Source organism: Centruroides vittatus, unplaced genomic scaffold, assembly GCF_030686945.1.
Source record: "Centruroides vittatus isolate TY-2023 unplaced genomic scaffold, ASM3068694v2 contig_506, whole genome shotgun sequence".
NCBI lineage: Eukaryota > Metazoa > Arthropoda > Arachnida > Scorpiones > Buthidae > Centruroides > Centruroides vittatus.
The window spans coordinates 278466-298378 of record NW_027122293.1 but is presented as its reverse complement, the minus strand read 5'-3'; the positions used below and the strand labels follow the sequence as shown (position 1 = coordinate 298378).

At 30.3% G+C, this 19913-nt stretch overlaps 1 protein-coding gene across 2 annotated transcripts in view; it reads left to right on the top strand.

Annotated features, from left to right (window-relative positions):
* LOC136978344 (solute carrier family 15 member 2-like) overlaps positions 1-19913 on the top strand; it is a 101374-nt gene that overhangs the window by 18271 nt on the left and 63190 nt on the right. The window contains exons 5-6 of one of the 2 annotated variants that reach the window (XM_067274050.1): positions 782-813; positions 17413-17500. In XM_067274050.1, the coding sequence (XP_067130151.1) occupies positions 782-813; positions 17413-17500 (120 nt within the window). Of the gene's footprint in view, positions 1-781; positions 814-11150; positions 11299-17412; positions 17501-19913 lie in introns of those variants that run through there. The other variant, XM_067274051.1, reaches the window with a different exon arrangement.

The window sequence follows — 19913 nt, the reverse complement described above, 5'->3', positions numbered from 1 at the left end:
GTTCAATAATTACGGTATGATTTGATACCATTATATAAAACAACATCTCAATCTGAGAAAAGCAAGGGAGAAATATTCCGAATCGGATTGCTAGAAAAACTGTTTATAATTTTAAAGTGCATATACAATATGAATTTATTACTTTCTTTTTGGTGAATGACAATTTTATAACTTGAACAGTTTGATTAAAAAAAGAAAGAAAAAAGAATTGCTGCATGTGTATGCATGCATGTACACACACTACTATTTGAAAACCGATATATATGACTGTAAATTTAAGAGATAAGAGACAGACACTTGAGATTTAAAAGTCCATAATGTAAATGAGATATATCATTTATGAAAGAGAAATAAATTTATAAGTGGAGATTTATTTTCCAAAAACTGTTTCACTGAATAAAGTATTCTTCAGAATTTTTGATAGTTTGAAATAGTATCGTTATAAATACTTCGAGCGGACGTCACACCACTTATTTTACTAATACAAGAGAAGCATTCACACGAAGAGGCATTAAGGCGTTCCTTAACGCCTCTTCAGGTGAATGTTTCTCTTGTATCATTATAAATTAATTAAAACTTGGTTAAAGTTGAAAAGAGTTTTATTTCAAATTATATTTTTGCTTCTTATGAACAATATTATTTCATAATCTATTCAAATGTAAAATTTAAACATAATTTGTTAAATGTTGAATTTTATATTTTAAATAAAATATAAAATATTTATTTCTGTATTTAATTTAAACTGAATATATAATCATGTTTTTTTTTTTTTCATTAACAGATACAAAGTTACTTCTAATTGGAAAAACAGAAGTAAGTTATTTTAATTATTTAACAAGATTTTTTATTAAAATCTTTCTATACTTCTATCATAATATTTTGCACAAAGATTTTTTTAAATTTATGACTAGAAATGCTATAATGTTTTCTTGAAATATAAAACAAATATACAGTTTTATGTTGTTGTTACACATAGAACTGTGTAAAAAATGAAGTTCTGTATATAATAATTTTATTTCGTAGAAAATTTATTGAAGTTTTAATTGAATAAGCAATATAGTTGTTGTATGTAATTAAAGTGACTATATTCCTGAATTCAGCAGGACAGGCAAGTGTTGTGTTGCCATAACTTTTAAAAAAACTGTCTTGAAAAATATCTCACTTTTATACTGTTTAATAATTGGGCGGGGAATTTTAAAAAATTGTATATCTATAAATTCACACTGTTGTCTGTCTCTGTTTTTCCTTAATCTCGAAAACAGTGTTAGATAGATAAAAGCTGATATGGAAAGATTAATGGCAGGAGGCCATACGAACTTCTAGTGCAAACTGGAAGGGTCCACCAGTGGCTAAGCTGTTTTGTTTTCAGAACACTGGTAAATTGGTTGTGGGTTTGCACCTCACCGGGACGGGCTGGCCACATGGAGTTTTCCACGCCTTTAACACCTAAATAGTGGCCAGTTGCCCTTAAAAGATTTCCCAGAAGGCATCCCTCTAGGCAGATCGCCCAAGTGTTGTGTTGCCATAACTAAATAAACATGCAAACTGAAAGTCATGTTATTTCAGTTCAAAAATTTTCCTCTGAAAGGAGTTAGATAGATGACCAGCATAACTGTATTGTTAACAGAAAAGTATGATGTACAGGGGCAAGACATTACTAATTTGAGGTGGAAAGCATTTGTAATTTTAAATTAAAAAATTATTAAAAACATAATTAAAAATTGCAGCCTGGCATTGTGATGATGCCACAATAAATATTGCTTATTATATTCAGAAATTGTATGCCAAAGATGAATTGCATACAAGTTATAGCATAAAAATTTTAATATCTATTTGAGCTGATTAGTTATAAAAGATAGTTGATAGTTTTTGCTAATTATGTGAGTTTAAAAAACAGTGACTAAAACAATCTATAATAGGAGCCATAATTAATTTGTTTATCAATGCTATTGCTGTAGGTCATTATTTTGTAAACAAGAGTATATGCATAAGTAAAATGTTCATTGGTTATTTGTAGCATGTCATTGATGATGTCAGAAAGCTAGAAACTGATGATCATTGACTGAAATTCACAACCTCTCTGATGTCACATCAAAACATTTGGCTTAATGTCTCATTTTTTCACATTTCAGGATCTGGTCACTTTATGTATAACTAAAGGAAATTTTTGTTAAAAAATTATTTATTTGTAAACCAATCATTTTTCTTCAAATAATATTGTGGCTTATAATTGAAAAATTTTTGAGAAACTATATTTATATATATAAAAATTATAGATTTCAAAAAATGCAACTACAGTAAGACCCTGCTTACCGCAAGGGATGCGTTCCTAGACGACAAAGCGCTAAGTGAAACAGCGTTAAATGAGACCATTTTAACATAGAGTAAATAGGGATAGGGGAACACACGACCAAAAAATAAGCAATTTTACTATAATTTTAAGTTATTTTTATATAAATTTTTGCATAATAATGTATGTTAAATAACACATAAACATATGCACACAGAAATGTAAAGTTAATTTTTTGTGATGAAGGTCCTGGCTCTTCTGAAATTTTTGTTTTTTGCAATGAAGTTGTGTAATTTCATTGGTCACTTTCTTTTTCTTTCCTTAAGCAAATGTTGGCAGCAGAAGATCGCATCCAAAATGCCTCGTTTTGCTTTGGCACTCCTATCAAAATCTGGATCATTTGCTACAGTTTGATTAACGATTTCAGCTATCGTTACCAACCTTTTACTAAGGAAAACTGTAGAGAAATTTTTTGGGTTCTTTGTCTTCAGAATCTTTATTTTCCAGTTCTACATGAATTCCTTGTTCTGCCTGTTCTTGAAGTTGTCATTGGTAATGCTCTCACCAGAAACCTGCAGTAACTCCCCAATATCCTGCTCGTTTCCATCTCCTGTATCGATTAAGTTGACAATTTTGACAACCTAACGATACAGCGACAGGCTCTTCTTGATGAGAATTCTTGGATACCTTCAGCCATAACTTCTTCCACATTTCATTCATGCATTTATCAGTTAATTCTTGCCATGCCAAGTTGATATTTTCTATGGCATCCATGTTGTTACATTTTTTCCAAAATTGCACAAAACAAACATAGATTTAAGGAAAGTACAGCACTACGATGAATTGCTACCTGTTGCTGATTGGTTTGTGTTTGGAATAATTGTATTATATATGAATCAATGAAATACTGCATTAATTTGAATCAGTGTAAATTTTGAGCGTTTTTAAGTGTCAAACAGACTGCGTTATATTGAATCAGCGTTAAGCGAGGCAGCTTTAAGTGGGGTCTTACTGTATACATCATATATATATAGTACGTATACTCAATCTTCCTTACACACCAGTGATTCAATCAAAAAATACACTTACGTAAAACCAGATAACCGGAGTGATTAGTATTTGGGTCGCAAACGTTTTCGTAGCCTCTTCTAGGCTCTTCTTCAGGCTTAGTAGTAATAAATTCGAAGTTAGTAGTACGAACTTAGTAGTACGTAATATATTAATATATTATATATATATATATATATATATATATATATATATATATATATAATATATATTAATGTTTTTATCTAAATTACTTTTTAAAATTATTCTTAATCATTGTAGCATATGAAACCATGCTTACGTTGCTATCATTGAAATTTTTCTGTAAAACTGCATAAGTTTTACATAAGTCAAACTCCATCCTTTTGATGGTCCTTCAAACATTTATCTCCATTTATATGGCCAGCACTAACAGGAAAATTCTACATTACTAAATCCAATCTATTGTTCAAAGTACTTTAAACAGAACCGAGCTCTGTCGCAATAGTTTTGGAACAGTTTGCTGAGATCTGTATTAAACATTTAACAGTTCAGTACTTTTAATTACATTTCTATATGTCAAATTTTTTCATAACCACATTAAGTGAGCATTTCACTTATGTGACCAGAAATTGTATACTTTGGAAGTGGCCACTTAATGAGATTTTACTATGTATTGAAAAATAATAAGTTAATAATTTTACTTATCATTTAGTAGTTTAACCTAATTTAACATTTTGGGGAGTGTTTTTGATTGTGTTGGCATGGAATTTAAGTGAGCTTTTCCTGAGAAAGGAGGCGGATTACTCAATGATGTTTTTATGGCAATCTCAAGCATAGTTACAAATAATAATATGGATTTTATTTATAAAGGTTGGAATTGAACAAAATCCAGGACCTTTATCTCATTCTTTATCAATATATAAATATAAACATGTTTTTCTGAGCAACTATAATTATTAATTTTTTATTTGTAGACTTAAATAAACAATTTACTAAACAAAATGTTTATGAAATTCCTGAATTGTATAAGAACACAAATCAGGAATTTTATAATTTATCACAATATTTATATCTTCCTTGTGAATATATCATTTAACCTGACTTTCAACACCGAATACAGAATAAAATTTCATCATCTAAATTTATATAATTTTTATTAAAAATTATTTCATTGTTATGAAGTGAATAAACTTTATTAGAAATATGAGTTTTAGCAATAGTTGTGTAAAAAAAATGTGAAATTTTTATTTATATCTTCCTTGTGATATTCATGTTATCAGTCATCAGATAACTAAATAACATCAGATTAGGTTGATTAGTTATAATTTAAAATATTATTTGCCATATACTGTTGAGCTTTCATTTTTCTGTCTAAATCCAGTAGAACTGTTTCTAATTTATTGACCTTCTGTTCCAATAAATCAAGCTTGGTCTTAAAATCTTTAATGTCCAGATGAAATCAAACTTATTTCTGTTTTAACCTCCAAAATTTGTTCAGTTGTTGAACTATATGAGGCTTGAATTAGTTTAGTCATCTGTTATAAACTGGCAGCTGTCGAGATGTCATCCCACTCTGTTAACTCAGGCAATCCACTAGCGTAGATTCAAAATTATTTGGCTGAACTCGTACGATATTTATGGCTCTGATTTTAAGATACAAGAAAACTAAAAAAGGGAAGAAAAGGGTGAAAAGAAATCTGAAAAAAGGGATGGAATAGGCAGTGGCGTAGCAAACATAACTGGCACCCGGGGCACAACACTTTATTGGCGCCCCCTCCAGAAACATATATAGTTTGTCTTGGAGACCATTTAGGTGCCCCTCTGTGAGTGGTGCCCAGTACATGATAGACCCCCTTGTACCCCCCCTTGCTACACCACTGAGAATAGGGACAAAAGAAATTGTAAAATAGGCAAAAATGTGCATTTTTTAAACAAAACATGTTATATAGTTAATAAAAATTAAACAGTACTGATTTCAGAAAATTCCAAAATAATTTATTAAGGTACACAGAGATTATTTTTTCCAATTGAATACAAAATTGTTGTAGGTCACCACGAGCATATGTTCAATGTTGCTAAATGTAAGGCTTTTTCTATTAGGTTGAAAGAAGTTTTTGTGAACTAAAAACGATTTCTTCAATCAACACTAAATCTGGAACCTGTTACCAGCATAAATCATGAGAAAACTTTTTTCACAAACGTTTTTGAACTTTTTAAAAATAGTTCTTCCTCAGGTAAAACTGATGGAATGCATAAAAAATAGAACGTAAGGATTTCTTCAATGATGAGTGGTTTATTTTATATGGTGGCACTCCTGATTGCAGAAAAGCTGTTACAAGATCTTGATAGAATTTCTTTCCTGGTTGATTTACAGCATTATTTAGCAAATTTCCTATAAAATATTGCTGTTTAAATGACCTGTGTACCTCCTTACAACATTCATGTTTCTCTTTCTCCATGTGTTTCTTCACTCTAGATAACAAATGCTTATCATCAACTAACAAAACAATAACATACATTACATCAGTTTCAATATACTTCATCTTTAAAGGAATTTGACAACTAGTACAGTTTAGATCTTGTCACTTTCGGCATTACAAAACAGCAGGAAAAAATGTTAGAAATGTAATCTGGTAGGTTTGCAATAACTGGTATTGTTATTGTAAATCACAAATATTAAAGTGCTAAATTATTACTGATTAATTATTAAGTTGTTTAATATTATTACTTTATATTTAATAAATACATTTATACTGTTTTTCTGTAAAAATAAATAGTTTTTATGAATTAAGATAAGAAAAGATCAAGGAAAAAGGAGAAAATGGTGCTGAATCATTAAAAATAATGAAAGAAAGATGAAAATGTGCATACAAATGCAGCTTATTTATTACATAAACAAATATAAACGAAATGTTTCTTATCTCTCCCCTAAACTATGAGAAGTGAGGTGTTGCACCTTAAAATCTGAGACTTAATGATATTAATTTTATTTATTTTTATGGAATAAAGATTAAGTAACAAAATTTGGCAAGGTGGCTTATATATGAGAGGTATTGGTGCCATTAAATTTTGGTGGTAAAAGGTGGGAGATAAAGGAGATGGTGTGTATCTCCAGTAGGATCAAACTTAATGACAATTTTACTCGTTATTAACATTTATACTTTTATATAAAACTCATCCCCACCCTCAAAATTAAGCTTTTTGCCATTTTAAAGTAATTAAAAATATTAAAAGTTTTTTATAACAAAATCTGATAAAAGATGGCGCCACATACAATTTTCTTTTTTGCTTATTAATAGCGAGGTTGAGGCCGAAGTTTTAAACGCGAAAACGTGTACGTCGGACGTTGAGCGCCGCTTTCCTGTAAGCCTGGAAGTTTGACAATGGCGTTTGGAATGTCGAGCATGATTCTACTGACTTTCCAAACGCCATTGTCAAACTTCTAGGTTTACAGGAAAGCGGCGCTCAACGTCCGACGTACACGTTTTCGCGTTTAAAACTTCGGTCTCAACCTCTCTATAATATAAAAGTTTTTTTTAAAAATAAAAACTCATAACAGCCGGGAAAGTTACACAACTCTCGTTGTTGGATTTTTTTTTTTTTATTTTACTCAACGAGTTGCAACATTTCTAATTAATTAAATACGTAGTTAATTCAGGAAAAACTTAAATAGCTATTTATTTATCTACTTTAATGAAAAAAGTTATAAATTTTTAACCTAACTTATAATAAAATTGTATTTTTTTTTATATAAAATTTTATGTAATTTTATTATGAATATTTGATTGCTTTATTCATATAAATGTAATTAAACTAACTACTATCTGAACATTTGCTTATTGTAGGCGTTATCGTTTTTATCGTGTGAATATTAAGTTAAGTTATTTACATTTGTTTTCTATATAGGCTACATTTATATCGGTTTGACGTCATTATTTTTTGTAATAAGTAAATATAAAAATGATGCTAAATTGATATAAAAATAGGAGTTGGCTCTATTAAACAAAATTATAACAGCATATCTCTTATTCAAACAAGATTAAAAAAAAAATTAACAATCTTGAATTGATTTCTCAAGATTATTGTGCAAAGTGAAATCCCATTGTCTTAGAACATGAAATCAGTGACAAGCCCTGGGTGATTAATCGGGATTGAACACTTACTTTGTTCAATTTCACATGATTATACAGTCAAATTTGGATAATATGTAATGTAAAACATACTGTGGTCGACTGCTTGGACATGAAATAAAGAATTATTCCGTTCGTGTTACACGCTAATTTTTTTACTTTAATGTATTTGGAGATATTCCACATAAGTGTTCAGTCTCCAGTGAATCACCTTGTATTCGAATTGCTAAAACACCGCATTCTTAGGCTCATAATGTTAATTTTTAAAACTATTCAAAACAATCGTGTTATTGATGAAAGTTGATCCTACTTGAAATTTAAAGCTATTTAAATAAAATAAAAGTAGATTGATTTTACTTTAGACATACACAAGTTATAGGCCTACGTATATGTTATATAGAAGAGGGTGGAAAGAAACTCCGTGCCAATATTTTAGGGATAGTTCTAGAGTAAAAAATAAGCTTAAAATCCCCTATAAACGTTTGAAAATTCCACTTTGTTTTCGAGATCTGGCTTACCAAAAACTCAATAATGTGGTAATATTTGTTAAAACGAGGGGAAAAAAGAATAAACTGCATTTCTTTGATTCAAATGCTGTTAAATATAAACCCAGGTTGAAAACATAGGAAACACGTTGGAGGATAATGTTGCATTGTATAGGATAATGTAGTTTACAGTGGCAAGTAAGGAGTTTTTAACTAAAATCTACCTCTTCAAATTGTCTAGAGTAGAGCAGCACTTTCTATTCCAAGGTTCCCGGAAACATTTTTTTGGAATAAAATTACAAATATTGGGCGTAGGAAAAGTCACGATCGAGTTCATAAATCGAAAGCTTACAAGCCAAAGAGTAATTAGGAAAACTCTGGTTCAAAATATCTTTCCAAAAGAGATAGCGAGCTTGTATCAAAAGATATAATCAAGATGTTAATAAATTACGGCCTCGGAAAATAAACCACAGGGATTTAATAGAGAAAATACGATATTAAATAACATTGACAAGTATTTTTATGTGACAGTATTTTGAATTGATTAGTAATGTCAAATTTCAATATTTAAATAAAAGTAGGAATGTTTATGTAGTCTTTAAAACACAAAATCTCCTCTATTTCCTAATCGCTTTTGAACAATATGATAATATCTAGACCAGAGGTGGGGAACCTTTTTACCATTAGAGGCCACATTTAAATTAGGCAGCAATAAGAGAGGCCGCATAAGCTGATTGACCCAGACGGCCGGATGGCCGAGCGGTCAAGGTGGCAGCCTACCGCTCTGGGGGACCCGGGATCGAATCCGAACGGGTCGAATAATCCCCAGGAATTTTTCGGGGGGTGGTCCGTTCGGATATGTCGGGCCCCGTCCCTCACCACCCGGTCGCCCCATTGTGGGCCTGGCCGAACCCATAATGGGCCTACTAAAAGAGGCCCTCTTAGTGCCCACAGGGCGGAAAGAGTTAAAAAAAAAAAAAAAAGCTGATTGACCTAAGAAAGTGACTTTTGTGAAATTATTATAGTTTTTCTATAGATTTAACAATTTATTGCATTATATAGAAAAATAAAATATAATACTACAAAATTTTAAATATAATATACATATAAAATATTATAAAAAAATACAATAAAAAATATTTTTTTATTCACTAAGTTAGTGACTTATTTGGCTTTGTTTTTTGTTTGACAGTAATTGTGTATTTGGATCAAGCTTCGTAACACACAGCTTTAATTGATCCTCTAAATGTGCATCTGTAATTTTTTAATTCCCAATATTCCTTCTAAATAAAAAAAGAAAAAAGAAAAAAATAAGAAAAAAGAAAAAAAACACACACACACATAAGCCGGCTTTTTTTTCGTTTAGTTCATTCTTATTGCAACTTGGGGGCGCTAAAAACTGTTTAAAAGAATTAACATTGAGTGTCCAAGTCTGAAACGGATGGTCTGTGGGCCAGAGCCTCGCTCATGCGTGTTAGAGTCCGTTTCAGACTAGTATTGTGACGTCATGTTACAATATGACTGTCTTTGGCGGGATTTTTCGCGCAACTGTCATGGCGTTGATGTACAATAGTTGTTTGAAACGAACTCTACCATTTTGTACTAGGTGGCAAAGGGCCGCACAAGAACCTCGCGGAGGCCGCATGCGGCCGCCAGGCCGCAGGTTCCCCACCTATGATCTAAAGTTTCTAAACCAAAGGTTTCCAGCTTATTTTTATCATGGAAGCCTTTTCATTTTAATAATAAAAAAACCCTCAGATATCAACGAATTAAAGCATACCAGGTAGACATTTTACATTAAAACCGAAACCGAAAATAACACTACAATTAAAAATAAATCAAAGCAAATTAATTAAAACTGAAATAAATCAATTGGAAATTAAAACAATGTTTTTAAAAACCGTTTTAAAAGTTGTTTTGAAATTTTCAAATTGTAAATCAAATTTATTTTTAAATTTACGATATTTGTGTGCAATGGTGAAAGAACATTTTGGTTTTTATATACTGTATACACAGATTTAACGATTGTATTTTTATTTATATATTGGATCGTTTTTAAGATTACGACTCATACATCCTTAGACTCAACAGATTTTATTGCGGAACCCCAAATTTTTATTGGGGTTTATTACGAATTCTTTCCGACTGGTAAACTGTTAACAAAGAATATTATTTGCGCATTTTTCGTCTTTTGCATAGAGAAATTCGTAGAAAATGACCTGATTTGTGGCGAGAAAACTCATAGATCTTGCACCACAACAATGCACCTGCTCACAATGCTCTTGTTGGTGCACGCGTACTTTTTCCTGTTTCCTCGACTAAAATTCTCACTTATTGACCACCCGTTGAGTCGATTGATGCCATAAAACAAATATTTTCTGCGAGTCCTGAAGGGTGTTTCACTAAAACGACTTCAAAGCATGTTTTGAGGATTGGAAAAAATGTTAGCGTAGTGAGAGTGAGAAATCAATTTTGATGAATAATTTAAAATCTTGCGTTGTATTGTACCATTTTGATTATCGGGATATCTTGAAACTAATAATTCTTAAAACTTATATCGATTATACAGTAATTTGGTATAAACAGTAGATTGGATATAATTTTCTGCATTTAATCTTTATAAATTATTCTGATTTTTCTCTAATTACTATTAAAATGAAACCGAATTTCACAAATGTATTCATAACAATATAAAATTTTGAAATATAAGTTGGCCCTATTAAATTTGATTTCAGTTCTACTAACAAAGATAAATATTTTCAAATTCTTACATTACTGTTTCAGTTCGAATAAATAATAATTGTTATTATAATAGTTCGAATCAAATATAGACCTACGCCTATAAAATAAAACAAAATATACTTTATAATAAATAATATACACATATACACATCTATTTAATGTATCAGAAACTAAAATATAGGTTAGTATAGGTTATTTGTAAGTGTCGATATCTCTTTATATTCAACACATCTATGATATAACGAGTAAAGAACGTACATTATCTAATAAAAAATTTAAATGATTCATATTTATAAATTTCTATACTGTTATTTTATAATCAAAATTTTTAAATTGTTGCTTTAAAAATATATATTATAGAAGAATATAATACAGATAAAAATTTAACATTTGTTTGAATTTAAACTATAACTGATACCAAGAGATAACTAAATGCGATAAAAGCATATACTTAATATAATCAGTTTCAAATTGCAATTCATTTGTTTTTTTCTGTGTCAAGTATGCTAAGCGATACAGTGAATAAGTGAATATTATCACAAATATAAGATAGGAACGTTCAGCTAGTATTTATCAATAGTGTCTTATGGATAACACAGGAGAAAATACGAGCCAAGAAAAGGTAAATTTATTATATCTGTCAAAATAAAAGGAATTTCTAACAATAAAAATAACAATAATAATAATTTTTGTGCATAAATAAATAAATAAAAGATACGTGAAAGAGATACCGTAGTTGCAAACCCTGTTTTATTTGAATTTTTATTGGGTTGTGTGTAATTAAATTTAAATCTTTCTTTATAAACGCTGTTAATAGATTTAACGTACTGTTTTCTTTATACAATAGTCTTCTTCATTGTTTTAATTGTATTAATTAAAATAAATTTAAATAATAAAATTATTATTAGCAAAATTTAGCATATGAACTATATTCTTTATGATTAATTTTGTCAAAAAGTTAAAGATAATTAAATATTTTTGCTACTATTTATTATTGTATAAAATTATTTTACTTTAGGTTTATATTTGACGCTTCTTTTTGATCTTTTTTTAAAAAAATTACTTTTAATTTTATTAATTATTAACAAATAATTTATAGGCTCATATAAATTCAGTCTTGAATTTTAAGCTTGATGTGTTATTTTAATAAAACTGATTTTTTTTTAATTTAAATTTTATTAGATTTCAAGAATAATAGAATAATTTTAAGCAAATACTTGTATATTTTATTTATTTATTTTAAGTATCTAATAACAAAATTTTAATATTTTTAACGCCTACAGCTGTATAGGCTAAAGTAATTTTAACAAAGAATAGATTTACATGCTGTATAAGTAGGATGATCATCATCAATTATTTGCTCCATTGATCTGTGTTTGCTTTATGTTTTCTGATGTTAAATAGCCTGTTCAATTTTTATTATAAAGCAACGCATGCCTAAAATATTGCATATTTAATAAAATCAATCGATATTGAATATAAAATACATATTAACTGTATTGTAATTTAGTAATTAAAAAAAATAATTGAAAATAAATCTGATATAAGAGACCTAATTTTATTACGTTTGCATAATCAATGAATAAGTTATAAATAATTATTTAGTATAAATGTATTCACAAAAAGTATACAAGTGATTGTTACGAGTGATTTACATTTATAATTACATCTAATTGAATAGTATTTTAAATTAAAACCGATTAGACTGACATAATATTATAAAATAATAGAATTTAAATACTTTACATCACATTGACGTTTATCTAATTATAAATTTCAAATAGAAAATACCCAGATACAGGTAGATAACACACGTGCTGGATATTTATCGGAATCTTTTCATTTGATAAATATATATCATGTTTTTATCTATTACTTGTAAATTTTAAAAAATATGATATTTCATAAATCATATAATATTTTTAAAATTTAGAATAACAAAAACAACTGATCATTTATTCGTAAAAAACAATGACGAAATGGTCATTTTAACTTAAAATCATTTTTTGGTCAGATAGCTTTACGCTTAAGGATCTTGTTTATCTACAGTGGGAACCGGTTTCGAATCTACACCCGAATTTTGCAGCTTTTATTAAGTAGACTACTGTAATTCGAATTAGAATTTACTCTATTTATTGTTCCTCACAATACTGGCTGAATCTACTTAAGATCATATTTGCGAGTTATGTGTCATATTGAAGCAATTTAACTCATGCTGTCTTAGCTCTCGAAGCGTTAATATATATTATAACTAAAAATAATCATTAGCTTTTTAAATTTAATAAAATAGCTGCACAGTATTGTTTTCCTTTAACTCTTTCCCTCCTGAGAGCCCCAAGAAGAGTTTTTTCTTTACCAATCGTAGGTTTGGTCAAGCTTACAATGAGAATAGTTAGATGTGAAGAACGAGGGATTCCGGGGCGAACCCTTCATGAAAAATTCTTTGAGAATTCTCGTCCGGATTCCATTCTGGGACCCTCAGAACTACTCTCTCTGAGGGTTTCGGAATCGAACCTTCAGAGTTCGAGGTGATCGTAGAATTGCAAGTACTAATTAATAGAAACGAAATCAAATATATTGAATGTTTACGAAAAATTTGGCAATTTAAAACTGAAACAAAAATAAAGGTGAAGAAATACAAAAAATTCGATACTTATATATAAAATTTGAGTATAAAAATTATTTAATATTATTAAATATTTAGTATACGAAGAAATTTGTTACTGTATATGAATATGTAATAATTACAAAGATTTTTTTTGCACTTGTTGATGATTTTTCATTCTTCATTACTTTACGTAAACGTTTTCATAAGTTTAACATGAAAAGTTAATTTTATGTGTAATTTTGTAACAATATAAATATAAATTACTTTTAATTCCTATTCCTCTTAGAGCTATAGTCATAGCGGATTAACTACGGCCTCCATGCTGAGCTTTAGTAAGGCTCTTTCTGATTTTTTCCCGTTTCGCGTTTTGTTTGATAGAATAAATTGACATTATCTGCGAACGAACGGGAGAAAGTGACGCGGAGATGATGACATCACATGTTGGCGTTGAACTCGTCACAGAAAAGCGTGAATTACTGCATTGTATGGAAATAAAACTCAAAATGATTCGACTACGACGCTTACTACTAGCAAAGAAAAACTTTTGTTATTAGGATTAATTCATAATGAACACATAAAAAGTAAACGAAAATAGAGTGTTCCTCCTTTCTGGAAACAGGGAAAGGATAAAGAACTTTTTTGATTAATTCACGAAACCTCTATATGTTCGAACTCAACTACCTAAGTATCAATTAACTGTAACTGGGATATTTGCTATTTATAATGGTGGATTCAGATAGCTCTGAATCCACCATTATAAATATCTACAGCATAGTTACATTTATTTGTCCGAGCAAATAGCCGGCTATTTGCTTGGGCAGTTAGTTTTTCGAGGGTGCTGTCCTCTCGTCCACTGTATTTGGCATTTGTGCACTTTTTTCCGTCAATGCTTCTAATGATCAATCTTTAAAAGCGTTATTTCCTTTTACATTTTGTTTTAATAATAATTTTTTTCAAATGTTTTTGTACGTGTGTATAAAAAAAATTACATTACGATAATATTAATATGTACGACAAAAAATATGATAATTATTAAAGTTATGTACCATAAACTGCATTTTTCCATTCTGGAAACGGTATTTTACGATGGCATTGGCGGGATGCTGTTTGTATATACAGTCAAACCTGTTTTTGTGCGGTCTTTTTCTGTGCGATTTTTATTTGTGCGATTTTTTTTGTGCGGTATATGAAAATTTCAATCAAATTGGAACATAATTGACTCCTGTAAAATTTTTAAAAAACTCTGTTGGTTGTTTTCTATGACATCAGCAGGTTTTTTCATTTTTTATTCAGTAAAATTTTTTTCTCATACGTTTATTTCGGTCCCCTCTTATTTTAATAGCATAAAAACCATAAATATTATGTTATATTTGAACAGATGCGGTAAGTTAGCTCCCCTCCAGCTTTGGACTGCAGGTGTGAAATTTCACGCCTTGTTAAATGAAATAACACTTCCTGCAGCTATATTTATCAAATAAAATCATTATTTAACGATTATTTTTTAACTTTTTAATGTTAGATTCGTATTTAAGTGGAAATAATTAATTAATATAAAAATTAAAATTCTTAGAGGATTTTTTCCCCATTAGGTGTTGCAGAAAAAGGCCCAAGGAGTTAAAAAAGCAATTCCTAGTTATTTCGTACGGTTTTGAGTTATTTTCTACGTGAGACTTTTTTTATGCGGTCCCTATTCACCGCATAAAAAAATATTTTTTAAATTGTGTTGCGAAAACTATTTTTTATAGCTGCTCGTGAAGTTTCGTGCGATTTTTTTTTTATGCATTTTCTTTTATGCGGTCCCTATCCCCCGCACAAAAACAGGTTTGACTGTATATATATAGTTATGTGCCGAGCAGAGGAGGACGATGACAACATGGAGTAAACTTCCTGACATTCCATCCACATTTTTCTTTGAGTGTTGATGCCAGTAGGTTGATTTTGATGATAGATTGAAACAGTTAATCCTGACAACAAGACAACAATGAGATAATTTTTTTTACTCTTTCTGCTCTGTGGGAACTAAGAGGGCCTCTTTTAGCGAGCTCATTATGGGTTTTGCCAGGGCCACAATGGGGCGAGGGACTGGAGCCGACATATCCTGTTGGACCCCCCAAAAAATTCCTGGGGATTTTTTTGAAACTCCTCCGGATTCAATCCCAGGTCCTCCAGAGCAGTAGGTGCCACCGTTTGGCAATCCAGCTGTCTAACGAGATAAGTAATTCAACACGTTGGTAAGCCAATCTTTAAAAATGTGTAGGATAGTTGGAAGAATCTGGGTGGGGTAAGATTTGTTTACTTTACAACGGCATCTCCTCTCCCTGAAGTCAAGTGAGTTTGTGATGTTGGAATACGGAACCTGACTGTTGTAAAGAGCTGATTAGGCCTGACGAAGAGTCCAACTCAAAGTAGATATAACTTTACAAGACTTTTCATGGCAAAAAACCCAGACAATGCAATCATGAACACAAACACTATAATAGTACTGCACGAGGAAACCTCATCACAGGGGCTTCCCCACCCATTGACCAACACTCACTGGAAGTCATTGAAGTGAGCTCAATGGGTGCTGACAACAAAACTGTTTTTCTGGAAGACTATTGGACATGGAATGACAAATTGGATACCGATGAGCTCCTTAAATGGATACAGGACTGACCACTCCATTCAATTGATTAATCCTGCCTGCAAAATAAACCTCACACCAATCTGAAACTAAGCTAACAGACTCTAAAATCTACAAACAGTTTAAAACCACTGTAAGCAACAGTCGAAACATAACCATCATTTAGGGCTAGACAAATCTATTTAACTACCAAACAACCTTGTTTTACCAAAATCCTAACCATGACACACATAAATGGAAACCCCATCAAAAACACACTAACCAAGAGATCTTACAGGAAAGAATGTAATTATCAAAGGAGTATCCACAGACTATGAGGCAAAAGAAATTTATACCCAATTAAAAGAAAATGGATACCTCCTCAATGTAACAAGATTCAAATCCAGACAACAAGACCAACTACTCCTCACCAAGACTGTCAAAATAATCATGGTTGCAAGTTCCATCCCTGATAGACTGCATTTTTTTCACATCATATTGCATTGAAAAAAAAATAACCACATGATGAAAACGAATGCCAAACAGAAAAGTGGATATGCATTAACTGCTCTGGGGACCATTCATATACATCCCCCAAAAGTCCAGAATACATAAAAGTCCAGACCATCAGCACAATTGCTCAAACCTAAAAGCAGGAAGACCCTCCAGCCAACATCGACCAATTGGCAAACTTACAGCACAAAACTTAACCATCAAACGAGACTCAACTCACCAACACAAAATACCCGTACATGATACAAAACAAAGATGCAATGCTTGAACAATTAACCAAAATCAAACAAGCCATAATTACACAAAACAAAATAATACACACACATGATAATCCACCTACAAATTCCAAAAATTATAGTCAAATAGAGAGGCCACACCTCTACATAACTAACCCAATGCAAAGGCATTCCACAGGGCAGCGTGAATAGGAATGGTGAGGTTATGCATCTCACCGTTCCTATTCAATCTCTTCATGAATGATACATTTAATCTAGGAAATGACCACATACTGATTTAAGTCTATGCCGATGACATTACTTGTCATTCATGAGAACGACCCCACCAAATTACACCATAGTACTGCATGCTTCCTCTGTACCTTTCAGTACTAGACCCATGTCAACGATGTCAACTGCCAACCACAAAAATGTCCACATGCCAATCAACAACTACAAAAATCAGGATATTACTCTTCAGGGACAGATACTGATTGTAGAATGGCCTTACCGAGAGTCTGGGGTTTACATAGTATCAGATAATTCAAACTTAATCTAATTCAAATTAAAAATGTAACTATGAAAATAAAGAGAGTAATCAGTTTGATCAGTTTCAAACTGTGTGAAGTAAAACTAATAACATAGAATATATTGTAATTTTAAAGATTTAAAATATATTTCAGTTGTTTGTTTTAATTTACAAATAAAAAAATTTATTAAAAATATAAGTATTAATATATAAAGATAAAATTCATATTTATTTATGCAGTAACTTTTTAAATTATATTCAATTTTTAGAATCCAGATAAGGAAAAGTATCCTAAAGCAGTATTTTTCATCATTGGAAATGAATTCTGTGAAAGGTTTTCTTATTATGGAATGAAAGGTATTATGATAACATCAAATTTAAATAAATAAATATTTTATTAGATGCATATTTCTTAACTAAGAATTGCAATTATTATTATAAATATAGTAAAAAGTTAGTAATTAATTTTTTATATATGTTACTGGCCAAACTAGTTTGTCCTAGGCCAAATGGGTTTATCCTACATGTGTCAGGATATACTAGTTTATCCAGGACAATCTAGTTTGTCCTAAATACTTTAGGCTTAATTATTTTGGCCTAGGCCGAACTGATTTAGAATTATTATTCAATATTAATGGTTAAATTAAAATTAAAAGGCAATCATTTACATGAACAATATTTATTCAAACATAGTCTACTTAATTATAAAAACGGTATTGATTAGAAGTGACACAACACTTGTACAAAACTATAAAATAAAAATAATACATAATTTCCTTGAAAAGGCTAAAAGGCATTTGAATTTCTAATGTTTATTTTATACGGTATAGTCTTGTTTTATGTCAGAGATGTGTGTCTATAGGTAAGGTACCTCATAGAATAAAATGTGATATAAATTTGTGTTTTACCTCAGTAGAGGTAAAACACAAATTTATAAAGCTTGTGCTTTACCTGATAATTACTTAGACACTTATGTAATCTTTTACAATTAAGAGAAAAATTTCTACAATGTGTTTAAAATGTTTTACTTATGTTTTTACTAAATATACTGAATTTTGTAATAAAAGTAGTTAGTAAGTACGTTCATTAATTAATAGTCAAAATCATTCCTGTGCATCTGAGTTAACCTATTTACATCTGCTAAAACATGAATCCATGTATATCAATCTCATAAAAATTTGTATTATGTCATATATAGTTTATAGAATAGACATAATTAAATTTAATGAATAATTTTTCTCAAATATAAATTAATTTAAAACATTTTAAAAACATTTATCCTTTTAAAAAATTGAAAACTATACCTGAATGAGAAAAATTGTGGTATGTCAATAACAGTGCTATATTTAGCTTTTCATATATTAGCTTTTCATATATTAGCTTCATATATTTAGCTCTATCCATGAATTTACAGCACTCCATCTGTAGCTTTCACAAATGTTTAAAACTAATGTCAGACTTCTCTGTATGACATTCATGCATCACAGGGTAGCAACTACTACCAAAAGTTTCAAAACCTATATTTCATAAGGGGTTGGAATGACTTCTCCACCCATTTTATTTTGTTGGTTTAATTTTTCAACAGCCAGTTTATCAGTGTATCTCTGAATAACAGAATACTAAATACATTACAAAGCAATATTAATAAACCTAATACTTTACTTAAGATGTTAAATTAGACAGCAAGATGGCCAGATATGTTGGGTCCCATCCCTCACCACCCAGCCACTCCATCATGGGCCTGGCTAAACCCATAGTGGGCTTGCTAAAACAAGCCCTATTAGTACCTACAGGACAGAAATAGTTAAAAAAAAAAAGATGTTAAATTTACAAATAAACTCTAGTAAGGTGTGTTTCAAATTTATACGGACACGAAAAAATTAAAGTGAAACACAAATTTGCTGCATTAAGTGACAAATGTTTTATTAAAAATAATATGGATTTACATGTTTCTACACTGCAAAAGAAGAATTTTAATCAAACATTAACATTTTGTCACTGAAAATAATGTTTATGAAACTCTTATACAAAAAAACTGTTACATATTTATCTGGACAGGTTTCAAATTGCAAAGTTTTCTTACAATTTAATGGCCAATGTAACCACCATTTAACTTAATTACATTAAATACTTGATTAGGCATCGTTTCAATTAGATTCTGAAGGAATTCAATCTTAAGTTTATCCCAAGCATCTGAAATTGCTGCCTTCAAATCATGAATTGTGGAAAACTGCTTTCCATTGGCATAAACTGTACGAACCATCATCTCCCAAAGATTTTCCATTGGATTCAGGTCAGGGCTTCTAGCAGGCCATGTCATCAGATTAATATTTTTACGTTTAAACCACATTTTTGTTGATTTAGAGGCATTCACAGGGGCATTGTCTTGTTGAAAGATCCAATTTGGTCCACAAATATTTGGTCCAGCTTCCAATAAATGATCTTCAAGCATGCCTTGATACTTCTTTGAATTCATTCTTTGAGTTATAAATGCTAAATCTGTGGTTCTGTTGAATCCAAACGCACCCCACACCATTATTGATCCCCCACCCATTTGGCGTTTTGAAAAAATTTGTTTTTCGGTTCTTAAATTGTGCCAATAATACTTCAACCGTCTGGACCATCTAAGTTGAATTTTTTTTCATCACTGAACAAAACTTCAATCCATTCTTCGGACCATGTCATGTGTTTTTGTGCCCAATCAAGTCTGTCACTTTTGTGCTTTAATGAAAGTGGTGGCATTACTGGCTTTTTTTCTGAATTTTAACAT